General features: G+C 37.2%; 1 protein-coding gene and 1 long non-coding RNA gene across 2 annotated transcripts in view; one reads left to right on the top strand and one right to left on the bottom strand.

The window, feature by feature from the left end:
• Nucleotides 1-1260: 1260 nt before the first annotated feature.
• The window catches only part of LOC146467539 (uncharacterized), a 59144-nt gene continuing 44780 nt past the window's right edge, over nt 1261-15624 (bottom strand). The window contains exons 2-3 of the long non-coding RNA XR_014867722.1: nt 2452-3219; nt 1261-1677 (exon numbers count right to left, since the gene is read on the bottom strand). This is a non-coding gene — a long non-coding RNA (uncharacterized LOC146467539). The remainder of the gene's footprint in view (nt 1678-2451; nt 3220-15624) is intronic.
• On the top strand, nt 11111-14932 carry LOC146467542 (uncharacterized). The gene is made up of 4 exons (XM_085125819.1): nt 11111-11181; nt 12606-12723; nt 13265-13456; nt 14279-14932. The coding sequence occupies exons 2-4, from the start codon at nt 12612-12614 to the stop codon at nt 14371-14373; spliced, it is 399 nt and encodes a 132-aa protein (XP_084981945.1). The 5' UTR covers nt 11111-11181; nt 12606-12611; the 3' UTR covers nt 14374-14932.

The following is a 15624-nucleotide window of genomic DNA, read 5'->3' as shown; positions in this document are numbered from 1 at the left end:
CATTTTGCCCTTCACCAGTAAAGGCCACAGAACAAGTGTGTTTTAATTTTCACTGACAGAGATTTTCCAAGTGATACTTGATGGCGTAGACTACGCTCTTTCCAGGCGCCCTCGTTCTCAACATGAGGTCAGTGACGTCATGCAGTGTTCCAGAAAGTGCCGAGATGACTCCCAGTGCCTCTCGTTTAACTTTCAGTACTCTTCAGTATTACCCACAAAGACGTGCGAGCTGAATGGCGCAACTAAACGCCACGAACCTCAGAATTACGTCAAGAGGCCTGGTTACACTTATTACGAGAATTTGGAATGAAGGCTGAAGTGGTGGCTGTAATATTAAAATTCATTTTTCAACTTTCTGATAAAAAGATAAGGAGTGACTTATTGTGTTATATTCTTTTATTCATACAAATTTTTATTAAAGGGAACCTTCACCCTTACAACAGGTTGACGTTCAATTTTTGAAAATGACGTCTAATTTCCAAAGCTAATATGAAAAAGTGGAGAAAACATTTAAGCGTACTAAAAATTGTATATGATTATGCGCCATTTTGGATTTTATGTCGTCATACTGTTTTCGCTATTGTCAGGAAGCAGACGTTTCTTTTGCAACCACAAGACGTCACGAAATCGAAAATGGCGGCACCGATGATGAAATATTATTTCCATTTTTTTAATGATATTTCTTCTCCTTTTCCCCGTCCCGTCCCCTTAGGAAGGCCTGATACTCAGATTAGTGGATTAATGGCTTGATGGCTTGGAATAGCACATAAATGGAATATTGGAAGGGTGTACAAATGAATAAATGAACGAAGGAAGGAAGGAAGGAAGGAAGGAAGGAAGGAAGGAAGGACGGACGGACGGACGGACGGACGGACGGACGGAAGAAAGGAAGGAAGGAAGGAAGGAAGGAATGAATGAATGAATGAATGAATGAATGAATGAATGAATGAATGAATGAATGAATGAGTGAGTGAGTGAGTGAGTGAGTGAGTGAGTGAGTGAGTGAATGAGTGAGTGAGTGAGTGAGTGAGTGAGTGAGTGAGTGAGTGAGTGAGTGAGGGAGTGAGTGAGTGAGCGAGTGAGTTAGTGAATGAATGAATGAATGAATGAATGAATGAATGAATGAATGAATGAATGAATGAATGAATGAATGAATGAATGAATGAATGAATGAATGAATGAATGAATGAATGAATGAATGAATGAATGAATGAATGAATGAATGAATAATCTAAAAAAAGAGCAAGGCCAATATTTCGAAAGGCACGGCCTTTCTTCTTCAGGGTAAGTTTAGATTATTTGCTTTACAATTTTTTGGCTGATTAGATCCTTCACTACAGGATCCGGTACTTTTATCGTTGTCACGGTGGTCCTTGCAAACACAGTTTATCACTGGTTTTTTACTGAATGAATAGGTGGATAGGTGGATTAATGGATTGATGGCTTGGAATATTACATGAATGCAGGAGTGGAAGGGTGGACAAGTGGGTAAATGAAATGAGCGATAGAGTAAGGAAATGACTATTAAACTAAGTGGGACCGGAGGAGGTACGTTTGTTAATGGTTTTCGCTCAGTATACTGATTCCGTCTAACCGCCTGGTTGGTGTCGGACCTACATAGGTAAATAACGGTCGCTTGAGACTTAAATTCGAGTATTAATCGCAATGTTCCCGCCACTTAAGGTGGCCGAACACAGTTTGCGCGCGCTTTACAGATTCTGCTAGTGACGCTATTAAGCGCGCACTAGGGTTGTGGTACGTAAATACGGCGGTCGATAAAGTGATCCCTCAATTTCACATGAAATGGATAATAAAGGTAAGTTTTGATCCTAAATAACTAAGTTTCTTGTTTCTGGACTCTTTTTCTTTTCCTTCCGAGCAAAAAAGTCATTCACCGAGACCTTTTGCATGCTTTTCAACTTTGCCATAAAACCCAATTGAAGCCACGCATGCGCGTTTGACCAAAAAATTGCGACTGGTTGTTTTCGTGGAAATGAACTGTTTTCTAAGGAACCGCTCACTAGAATTTCGTAAAATTTGGCATGAAAATAGTTCCCTAAAAGCGTAACTCGCCTACAAAGAGAAACCTAAATCTAACAGAGGGTATCTTCACAAAATATTAAAATGCAAAATCAATATTTACAGGAGATCTGTCTGTTAAAATTACATGAAAATAGTGCAACTGTGTCAGTGATTTGTGTGTTTATCTGGATACAAAAAATGGAAAAAATCTAATGAGTACATTTTCTAAAAATAAAGGAAACCTACAATATATGGACGTTTAATAGTTTGCTGCGTTGCCATGGAAACGCTACTTAGCTCGACAAGACGTACAAAAATCCATTTTTTCTTAGTTAGTCTTACACCATACCAATTTTGGGCGCCCAGAAGTACATAGTTTCCAAATAACGTCTTCTAACACCTGTACACTAAAAAACTGTATTCGGCCACCTTAAATGCTTTGTATGCTTATTTTTATCTCAGTGCAAATAAGTCAACTCTTTTGTGTACGTTGACCAAACATTAGGTGACTTTACTTGTCTTTAATGCAAATTCAAGATTGGTTTATTTTAAACGTGATGTCGTAAATTATAAGTCGAGAACTTGATGAAAATCTATCCGAAGCGCGTGTTTGTTCGCCAGTTTTCCAAAACATAACTACGCTTATTGCAAAAAAAAAAAAGACAACAACAACTTACTGGCAGCGAAGTTATACTATTAATAGAGAATTTAAGCAGAGAGGTTTTGAGCCACAGACTGCAACCCCAGATCGACTTTTTCCCTTTTTGGAGCGTTTTTACGCCATCGCGTTTGTAACGTCAAGCCATAGTCATCAAAAAGCGCTTTTCCTTAACATGGTAAGGAAAAAAACCACGCCAAAAAAGGAAACATTCGACTTCCGGTTGCCGTCCGTGGCTCAAAAACGTCTGTGCTTAAGCTCTCTAGTAACGCAACAATACTCCAACAAGCTTCAGAACAGTTTTCTAACAAAGTTGGCGCGGTCCAATGCTAGTATCCGAGGGATTGATAATTAATATTGTAGTTTGAGTATTGTCTCTGAAAAACCGCGTTTCAATCAGTTTATAGTAGTTTCGGTGGTATTAAGATTCAATTCTGTTTAGTGAATATCTAATTTCGATTATTATTTCGCCCTGTTGATGGCACACGGGCGGCTTAAAACATTTTCCCATCTGGCATTGAGTGGTTTTTTGATTCCTTCTAATTCTTAAGACCAAGGTTAGACAGGGCTAATAGATTTCGAAATTGTCTCGAAGAAATCTTAGAACACAAACAACAGGACAGGAAAGGAATATTAAACAGTTTGCATATCATCATGAATTGTTATTGATTTCGAATTTCATCCATGCACGTAAAACCTAGAACCACTTTGTACAGTAACAGCGGAAAGTACTGCTCATGCAGTGCTTTCAAAGGAATGGTCATATTTTAGGATGAGGATTTAATCCACAGACACAAAATACATTGATAATCTTGAATAGCATAATAAACTGCACCACAGGAAAGCTAACTGCTCGCTAACAGACCCGACGTTCAGCAATTAGGATCCCTAGGACAACGGTGTCCTTTTGACCGGACAAAATACAAAAAAATTACTGCCGGATTAGTGAACTGTAAATTTAAGCGTTGTTTTTTGCCTAGCGGCGCCGGGATCTTACTCTAGTAAAAAACCAAGGTCTTAACCATCGCTTAAACTATTTTGACAAAGAGTACACCCAGTAATCGCCTAGCTAAATCTTGGCTTTTTGGATCGACTCTTTGATTTTGCTGTTCGGTTCTTAATACCTTTCTCAGACTTACTACGGGTTTCAAACTTTTTCCACAATATCTCAAAATAGATTTGGAACGGTAGATATGGACAGTCGAAGTCGTTTTGCCATAATGCCCAGCTACGTCATAAACGCGAAAATTTTCTCGCCAATGGTCAGGTGAATAACACCCTTTGATATCGATTGCACATAGCAACTTTCTTGTGGTGGAGATCGAAACTTCAATGGAGTGTCCGCTGATGGTGGTGAAACCGGTGAACTGAAACAATCCTCTCTGCATCGTGAACGAAGGGCATGTAACACCAATGCGACTCCTAACCTGCAGGACTTTGAAAAACGACTGAAAGCCATGGAGCAAAGGTAACGTAGTGGTCTTGTAATTTCGTGCTTTTTAAATTTTGGAAATAAACGTTTGGGCGCGGAATAAATCCCTCGAAACGAATGTTATCTCATCCATACCCCGAAGAACAATTTATATTAGTGCTTTCATCAACAAAATTCAAGATTCTTTAGGCAAACTTGACCGGCCAATTAAATACCTCGGTGTCAGTGTACAGCATTATAATGTAATGCATGCCTCGGTAGCTTTGTGCTAGATGATCAAACATTGGGCATACTCAACGTGACAGCATCTGTCCACTAACTTTTTGAGTGGTTACACTTTAAGTTTTTATCCTCGCACAAAAGTTAGATCCACCTTGTACGGCATAATAAACAGCAGCGTACAAAAGTTCAGTAGCTTTCATTTGACTAGTCACACTTTAGGTTCTCCTCCACCTACTCATACACCCATGCCTTTTACAACATAATTATCAGGACTACAGTAAAGATTATATTTACTGTCGCTTTCATTTAAATAACAATACATGATTACATCCACTGACTCAAAAGTTAGAACAAAATATACGGTATCGAAGAAAAGTACTTCTCAAAAACTTTCGCTTGAATGGTCTTTTAAGATTTCGTTTATCATCAGATGAAAGTGTTAGAATTGCCTTTTAAAGAATAATAAACGCCAACAAGGAAAAGGGTTGAACGCAATAGCTTTCGTTTTTGAAGATTTCTTCCTGAGACTCAAAAATTAGAAAAATACCCTTTTCGGCATAACAAACAGCACCACAGGAAAGTACTGCTAAGTAGTTTTCATTTGAATGGTCAGACTCTACGGTTCAACCACCTTGTAAAGCACAAGCCTCAAAGGAAAGTATTACCAACAAGCTTTCGTTTGAACGAACATTTTGAAGATTAACATCCATAGCATCCATAGTTAGAGCCACCTTCTACAGCATACCAGAATACCAGCATATCAGATTCCCACAGCAATAACATAGCAAATATAAGACAAACTATTTTAGAATAGTAACTACACCAACTTCATCAACTACACAAACTGTAAGAAAAAAAACTATTGCAAAAAAAAAAGGACCACACCTACAATAACTAAAGTAACTACTCGAAAATACAATTAATAACTACAGTAAATACATTGAGTAACAAGTACACTTAACCAACTAAAACAAATACATTAAGTAAAAAGTACACAACTTCACCCACTGCAGCAACTAAACTGAGTAACAAGCACACAACATCACAAACTACGTATAGAGCAACTAAATTGTTCACAACTTGGTCAACGACAGTAAATACATTGAGTTACAAGTACACAACTTTCTCAACTACAGTGACAATATTGAGTAATAAGTACACCGCTTCACCAACTAACAGTAACGACGCTGAGTAACCAGTACACCGCTTCCCAAACTACAGAAAGTACATTGAGTAACAAGTACACACCATCACCAACCAGAGCAACTACATTGAGTAACCAGTACACACCATCACCAACCAGAGCAACTACATTGACTGACAAGTACACAACATCACAAACTACAACAACTACACTGACTAACAAGTACACAACATCAACAATCACAGCAACTACATTGAGTAACAAGTACACAGCTTTACCAACTGCAGTAACTACATTTACCAATAAGTACACAACATCACCAACCACAACAACGACATTGACTTACACGTACACAACTTCTCCAAATACAGCAACTACATTGAGCAAAAGTACACAACTTCGCCAACTAAAGCAACTACATTGATTAAGAATTACACCACTTCACCAACTACAGCTACTACATTGAGTAACAACTAAACAACTTCACCAACCACAGCATCTACATTGAGTAATAAGTACACTGCTTAACAAACTTCAGCAACTACTTTTAAGTTACAAGTACACAACTTCACAAACCACAGCAACTACATTGACTAACACGTACACAACACCAACTATCACAGCAACTGCACTGAGTAACAAGCTCACAACATTACCAACTACAGCAACTAAATTGATTAACATGCACACAACATTACCAACTACGGCAACTACACTGAGTAACAAATAAAACACTTCACCAACAACAGCAACTACGTTAGGTAATAAGAACACAACTTGACCAAGTACAGGAACTACACTGAGTTACAAATACAACACTTCACCAACTACAGCACCTACATTGAGTAACAAGTAAACAACTTCACCAACCACAGCAACTACATTGAGTAATAACTACACAACTTGACCAACTACAGCAACCACCTTGAGCAACAACTACACAACTTCGCCAACTACAGCAACTACATTGAGTAACAAATACAGAACTTCACCATCTACACTAACTACACTGCGTAACCAGTTCATAACTGCACCAACCACAGCAACAACAACATCACCACAAAAAATACATTGAGTAACAAGTACACAACATCACCAACTACAGCAACAACATTGAATAACATGTACATTTACATTACCAACTACAGCAACTACGTTGACCAACAAGCACACAAAATCAAATAACACAACAACTACATTGAGTTACAAGTATACAACATTACCAACTACAACTACATTGAATAACAAGTACAAAACATCACCAACTACAACCACTACATTGAGTAACAAGTACACAACATCACCAACCACAGCAACTACATTGAATAACAAGTACGCAACTTTACCAACTACAGCGACTACATTGAGTAACAAGTGCACAACTTCACCAACAACAGCAACTACATTAAGTAACATTAGTACACTACATTACCAAATACAGCAACTATATTGAGTAACAAGTACACAACTTCACCAACCACAACAACTACATGCATCGAATACACAACTTCAATTAGATTGAGTAACAATTGCACAACATTACCAACTACAGCAACCACATTGAGTAACAAGTACACAACATCACCCTCCACAACAACTACATTGAGTGACAAATGCACACATTACCAACTACAGCAACTACATTGAGCAAAAAGTACACAATACTACCAACAACAACCAAATAACAAATACATTGAGTAACAAGTACACAACAGCAACAACCACAACAACGACATTGAATAACCAGTACACAACTTCACCAACTACAGTAAGTACATTGAGTAACAATTGCACAAGATTACAACAACAGTAACTACATTGAATAACAAGTACAGAACTTCACCAACTACAGTAACTAGATTGACCAACAAGTACACAACATCACCAACCACAAGAACTATATTGAGTAACAAGTACACAACATCACCAACCACAACAGCTACATTGAGTAACGATTGCAGAACATCACTAATTACAGCAACTTCATTTACCAACAAGTACACCATATCACCAACCACAACAAATAAATTGAGTAACAAGTACATAACTTCACCAACTACAGTAACCACATTGAGTAACAAGTACACAAAATCACCAACCACAACAACTACATTGAATAACAATGGCACAACGTTACCAACTACAGCAATTACATCGATTAACATCTACACAACTTTACCAACCACAACAGCTACATTGAGTAAACAGCACAACATTACCAACCACAACAGCTACATTGACCAACAAGTACACAACATTACCAAGCACAACAAATACATTGAATAACAAGTACACAACATCAAAAACCACAGCAACTATATTGAATAACAATTATACAACTTCACCAACCACAACTACATTGAGTGATAATTTTACAACATTCCCAACTACAGCAACTACACTCACCAATAAGTACACAATATTACCAACAATTGATTAACAAGTACACAACTTCACCTACAATAGTAGCTGCATTGAGTAACAAGTACAAAAATTCACCAACCACAACAACTACTTTAAGTAACAATTGCACAACATTACCAACTACAGCAACTACATTGAATAACAACTGCACAACATCACCAGCCACAACAATTACATTGAGTAACAAGTACACAAAAACACCAACCACAACAATTACATGGAGTAACAATTGCACAACATTATCAACCACAACAACTACATTCAGTAACAATTGCACAACTTCACCAACCACAAGAACTACATTGACCAACAAGTACACAACATTACCAACTACAGCAACTACTTTGAGTAACATGTACACAACTTCATCAACCACAACATCTACATTGAGTAACGATTTTCTAACTTCACCAACCACATCAAATACATTGAGTAACAATTGCACAACATTATCAACCACAACAACTATATTCAGTAGCAGTTGCACAATTATGCCAACCACAACAACTACATTAACCAACAAAGACACAACATTACCAACTACAGCAACTACTTTGAGTAGCATGTACACAACTTCATGAAACACAACATTTTCTTTGAGTAACAATTGCCTAACTTCACCAACCACAACAACTACATTGAGTAACAAGTACACAACATTACTAACTTCAGCAACTACTTTGGGTAACATGGACACAACTTCACCAACTACTGCAACTACATTGACCAATAAGTACACAACATTACCAACTACAGCAACTACTTTGAGTAACATGTACACAACTTCATCAACCACAACATCTACATTGAGTAACAATTGCCTTACTTCACCAACCACAACAACTACATTGAGTAACAATTGCCTTATTTCACCAACCACAACATCTACATTGAGTAACAATTGCCTTACTTCACCAACCACAACAACTACATTGAGTAACAATTGCACAACATTATCAACCACAACAACTACATTCAGTGACAATTACACAACTTCACCAACCACAACAACTACATTGACCAACAAGTACACAGCATTAACAACTACAGCAACTACTTTGAGTAACATGTACACAACTTCATCAACCACAACATCTACGTTGAGTAACAATTGCCTAACTTCACCAACTACAACAACTACATTGAGTAACAAGTACATAACATTACTTACTTCAGCAACTACTTTGGGTAACATGGACACAACTTCAACAACTACTGCAACTACATTGATTATAAGTAGACAACATCAACAGCCACAACAACTACATTAAGTAACATGTACACAACTTCACCAACCACAACAACTACATTGACCAACAAGTTCACAACATTACCAACTTCAGCAACTACATTGGGAAACATGTTTTCAACTTCACCAACCACAAAAACTTCAATGAGTAACAAGTACACAACTTCACTAACCACAACAACTAGATTGACCAACAAGTGCACAGCATTACCAACTACAGCAACTACATTGAGAAACATGTGTTCAACTTCACCAACCACAACAACTATAATGGGTAACAAGTACACAACTTCACTAACCACAACAACTAGATTGACCAACAAGTACATAACATTACCAACTACAGCAACTACATTGAGTATCAAATACACAAATTCACCAGTTATACACACTGTATCTGCAACAATTAGGATATTGCCGGCTAAAGTAAACAGCTACTTTAACTACAACAACTACAGTAAAAAAAAAATGAAATATCCAACTTATAGAAACTTATAGCAACACAATAAGCACGGTTTAATTTACCAGTATCACCTACTAGAATAACTTCACCACCACCACCACCATGCAGAAACTACAAATATCGTATAGATTAAATTTACCATCACTACTTAGTACAAGGATTACAGAGCAAGTTTACGTAAAGATTAGTAGAAAGTGAACTATAAACTACGAACCAGCTAAATCATCTATAGTGACAACACAACAACACAACAACTCAACATAAACTGCAGAAGCTACAATAAGCTAAACCAAGCGAATACAGAAACTACATGAACTGCTGTATAACTACAACGTCTACACGGATTCTGGTAACCACAGCGCAACAGCTTATACAGCAATTACACCAATTACAGTAACAGTAAAGCTATACCGTCTGCGGTAACATAATACAAAACTGTAGTAACTACTGCACAACTACGTCCACCTCAATAGGTGTTGAGACTTACGCGAAACTACACCATTTATTGCAACTATAATGCCAGCTGAGGCAACTGCATCAGCTACTTTAACTGCACCTAATTAATTAACAGTAGAGTAACTACAAGCATTCGGTAATCGTTCTCCAACTTCACCTGCTACAACAGCTATAGGACCAATTACCAGCTATACCAGTTACAATAACTACACTGTTACTGCGAGTTATAGCTTTTTCTGCGCACCTACTTTACACCTACTTTCGTTTTATATGTTTACGCTACGTCTTTCATACCTTTCGCCCCCACACCTTATGGATCATTACGTATGTAAATAGCCTTTCTGTCACTCCTTTTACCCTTTTTAAGCTAGTTTCTTTGCATAAGTTTTTAGTGTGCGCATCGTTTTCAGTGTTGTGTTTCGCCGTTTTTTTCCGTCCTGGTTAATTTACTGTAAAATCACCGATAAGGTACGTTCTTATGTCAGTCGTTTCTCAGTTGCATATTCCATGTCGTCACTTGTAGTATTTTTCAACATCTTTTATTTAATCTTTGTCTTTACAAGAACCGTTCTGGTACGGATTTGTTTATACCGTCGGGATGTGTTTGGAATGGCGAAGTTATCGAATAAAGTAGAGAGCTGAGTGAAATTAGCAGCGGCTACATACACCATCGACACCAACCATACTAACTGTAGCAACTACCGTGCTTATTACTGACAGAAACTACAGAAAGTTCATGGATTAAAAAGGTGTCCATATTTCACGAAATAAAACAATCGCTTAGAGTTAGTATCTTCGTGACAGTTATCACATGTATTTGATAACGAATAGTTACGTCTTATCGTGACTATTAGATGGTGCAGTTTCAGTATCATAAATGACATCATTTGAATCAGGTCTAATTTTAGTTACAAGACTTCAAAAAGTTCAGCCACACTAAAGGAATCAAGGGCTTTCTCTCTGTGACCAACGGTATAACACTTGTACTATTGAATCATCCTTTTCCACTGATTCACGATTCTTTCTACAGACTTGGCACCTTTGCTGCGCATGCTACCAAGATCAAGTACCAGTGACTCTTTGTTCGCATCGCTTTTGGGCAATTTTCCAGGTTGGTATATACTAAGACAAACAAAAATATCAAAATAAACAAACCAAAATATGCTATCATTTTGATATAAATGTAGAGATAGATTTGTTTGCTTAGGTGTCATTGTATTTTGCAAAGCTGAGTGCTGTCAGTTGGGGAACACCCTAAATAAGAAAGAAAGAAACACAACAAATAGAAAATAAACATTTTTAAATATCCCAACTAGTTAAGGAAGCTGGCTAGGTAGTTAAACGAGAAACGAATTGATCTAAGAGTATGGACAAACTTAGCAATAGCAGAAGAGAGGAACTTGAACTCCCGTTCTTCCACTAGGGCACGCAAACCCAGTAGTTAGCGGTACGTAACGTTGTCAAAAATTGGCAGCGTAAAGTTAGAAAGAAAGTTCAGTGTACCAGGCGAAAGAAAAGCTGTTTGAAGGAAGGTTGTTTAAAAGATTTTAAGTTTAAAAAAGAAAGTTGTTTAGAAAGTTGCAGCGGGCGAGAGGTTGTCATTTAAAGATGTCATTAATTTTGAGGCCAGCTTCCAGTTCTTATGTCATAATAATAATAATAATAATAATAATAATAATAATAATAATAATAATAATAATAATTATAATAATAATAATTATAATAATAATAATTATAATAATAATAATAATAATAATAATAATATTAATAATAATAATTATAATAATAATAGTAATAAGACAGTGGCTCACAGGTTACGCTGTGCGCCCGGTGCAGCTTTTTAACTGAGTTTAGCATCCAGTTGAGAACTCTAGCTGCTATATGATAATAAATTCTTTATTAACGTATTCTAAGCAAGTTGCTGTTTACAAGTTAAAAGTTATAATTTTAAAATATCCAACTTACAAAAAATTGACTTAGAAACGCATTTAACGCATTACAAAATAATTAACAATAAATGTTAACTTATGCCAGAAAATCAGCCAGCAAAACTTCAGAGTAAAAATCCCGAGACACACGTATTTGACTGAGAATGTTTAACTCATGACAGCGTCTGGTTTCTGAAAAAAGGTTTCTGTTCAAATTTGAGCAGCCAAAAATAATTAGACTATTATAATTAGACTCTATAAGCTTTACATACTTAAAGAAAAACAACTGTCATTAAAATTATATGCGCATAACATCATTCATTAAAAAAAACTACTACTACTACTACTACTAGTACTACTACAAATGATAATAATAATAATTATAACTATTTATGGCAGCTTTTCTACGAGGTAGCTATACATCAGTGCATGATAAATATACTAGATTACAAAGACAAGAAAGAAAGAAAGAAAGAAAGAAAGAAAAGCACGAAAATGCAATATGTGAAACTTAACCTTAAATCTTAAAATCTTAAACAATGAAATTGCTATACAAAAAAATGTTTTGCAAACATACGAATATGAAGTACTTTTTTTGTTCTGACAGGACAACATGGTCAAAATGCCGGAAAAGGACGAATGGGACCCCCTGGGCCTCCTGGAAAAAACTGGTCGAAAAGGAGAAACTGGCATGGCAGGAAAAACTGGGCTGACTGGTGCAAAAGGTAAGCAAAGTCTTATTAAACGAATTTATTGTAGAAACTAAGCACCCACGGCCACAAACGTTAGTAATGAATCAGAACTCGTAGCCCGCTGAGTGACAATTTTACTGAGATTTAGTTTTGTTTACATCCAGTTGCCCGAAAAAATACGTTATTTGTTTTTATTGGCCAAGTCTACATTAGTATTCGTTGTTGAGCTAAAAAGCATGAATACAAATGAAATTAAACAAACATATTTACAGAACTTGTCACAGATCATTATGTGATGCTACAGCTGGTTAATCCCAGCAGACTCTTTGATCTTGTCTTTACTGATGTTAACTTCAAAATTACCCCCAATCCACTGTGAGTAATGTGAGCTTAAAACAACTCACTGTTTCGTTCAGAAATATTCTGTCGTGACCTCCATTTCCTTTTTCCATAGGATCATTTGACAAATACATTAACAAGATCAACAACAACAACAAACCAACAGGAATAAAACAAAGTTTTAAAGGTGATTTGTCAGTCCCAAAGAAAGCTAATCTGGATCGTTTTATTGCAGGAGAACCGGGAAAGTCGGGCACCCACAAGCCATTCCCAGGCCCTCCTGGTCCTAAAGGAGAACAAGGAGCTTTTGGTAAGACTGGTTCCCAGGGACCTCAAGGAGCCAAAGGAGAAAAGGGACAGTCTGGGGTAAAGTATGTTCGCTGGGGAAGAACGAAATGTCCTAGCGATGCTCAGATAGTTTATAAAGGTAATGGAGTTATCGAACGATTACTGAGAATTCGGCATTGTAATTAGGTTTCTCCGTTATGCTAAACTTTCTTTAAAAAAAAAGGTTAAACTAACTAGACTTCCACTCATATCCCGTACCCAGACCTTTTACCTTTTTCAACTATTGATGATACATCGTGACTTTATTATGAAGTACAAATGCCTATAAAATGGCTTAGTTCCTGGCTATCTCAGTAGTAATATTGTTAAGCGATCTCTAATTCATGGAGTATACACTAGGCAGTCTAATGATATTAACCTGAGCAAGTACAGGACGTCCTTGACCCAACATTCCTTTATTTTTAATCGCGCCACAAAAGGTTGGAATGGGTTGGACCATCAGATAAAAAATTTACCATCATTAAGCCTTTTCAAGAGCTGACCGTGAAAACCCTCCAATATAATTTTCATGACGTATAATGCTATTTCTTATTGTATATAGTAGTTTTATTGCTTAGCTTGTTGTAATTTTCCATTATTTTCATATATTGCATTGTTGTAATTAGTTGCAAATTAGCAAAATAGTTAATAAGTATTGTTGTAAATTAGTTCTTAAAAACCCGCATGGGAGAAACTAATCAATTATATTGTATTGATGGTATAATGACGATTTTTAGCCCACTTTCCAAAAACCTCTTCGTTCTGGCTCAATGAGGCTCAAGGCACCCGAATTAACAGAAATAAAGTTAAAGCTGGTCTTGCTAGAATTGCCCATGCCTCTAAACAAGAGTAAAACATATACTTTAATGGTACTATACTTTTAAACAATCATGTCATACTTATTTTTAATGATTTTATTTAGGTATAATGGGTGGAGAGTGGTGGAACCATCCTGGTGGTGGAGGGAACTACCTTTGTCTTCCTCAAAATCCAAAGTATGGCAAGTACAAAAATTGATATTAATACGCGTCATACATATACGGCACTGAATATGAAGTCAGTCAGTACAACGGAGACCCCTTTAAGAGGAATTTCCACGATCATGAAGCGCCCTGTGTTGTCTGCTTTGTTAAGTCACGTGGTTCAATGTTGATGATGCCCGCACGGAATGACTGTCCATCTGGATGGACTGAGGAGTATCATGGGTACCTAATGTCCGAGCGGCATTCACCCGACTTTGTCTGTGTTGATGGTACCGCGGAGTATGTTCCTGGTACTCACGCCAGCAAGGATGGCGCCTTGCTGTACCCCGTGGAAGGCGTGTGCGGCTCACTTCCGTGTCTTCCGTATGTGGCTGGTCGAGAGTTGACATGCGCTGTGTGCACCAAGTGACGGGAACACCCAGAGCTTTTAATGCTCTCTGAAAAGCTAACAATGGAAAAAAAACAAATGTGATTTTTAAAAAAATAAACTGCCTTAACTTAGCAAAGCAGAAAACTCGTTAACTGTAAGATCTCGATGATATAATGAATGTTATGTCATGAATGTTAGCGCAATAACAAAAATAAACGTCTAATCAAATCACTGATAAAACTTCAGTTTCTTTTCTCTGCTGCAAGTCTTGTCCAATGCATATGAGCCTTGGATCATTTACGCCAGCATCTGACCACCGCGAATTTAAGCCAGCGGACTGCACTAAGGACAGGACGAGTGCTGAACCTCATAGAAAAAGGAGCATCACATTCATTGATCATGCGCAGTATTATTCCGTGAGTTTACAGCTAAAAGTCGTGACTATTGTGGCAAGAATGAGAATTGACGCTCACACTTTAACATCCCTCATCTGTTTTTGATCCAAGAGTGACACAATTCAACTTCCTTTGTATTTATTTTCTGTGTGTGCGTGTGGGTGATCCCCTCCCCCCCCCCCCCCCCCCACACACACACACACACACACATGTGCAGTTCGCCGTGCACGTGAAACTTTAAACTTATTCCCAGTCTCGATATTGGGGACGGATTTGACTAGCTAGATTTTGCATTCGGTTTATTAAACAAAAAATGTGGGGCGAGATAAAGGCACAACCGATATCTTCTATAAAAGAAAAGCTCGTACTTCCCATACCTATCGTAGTCAAAAAGAACAATTGAGAACGATGCTGCTCTTGGTCACGAATTCATTACTGCCTTTAGGGTATTATTCGTGACCATAATGGTCGAGAATTAATATCCTAGACTGACTTGCCCCATTACAGTTATTATTAAATC

The sequence above is a fragment of the Pavona decussata genome, unplaced genomic scaffold, assembly GCF_977016875.1.
Source record: "Pavona decussata unplaced genomic scaffold, jaPavDecu1.1 SCAFFOLD_135, whole genome shotgun sequence".
NCBI classification, from domain to species: Eukaryota; Metazoa; Cnidaria; class Anthozoa; order Scleractinia; family Agariciidae; genus Pavona; species Pavona decussata.
This window is presented reverse-complemented; position numbering and strand designations above follow the sequence as displayed.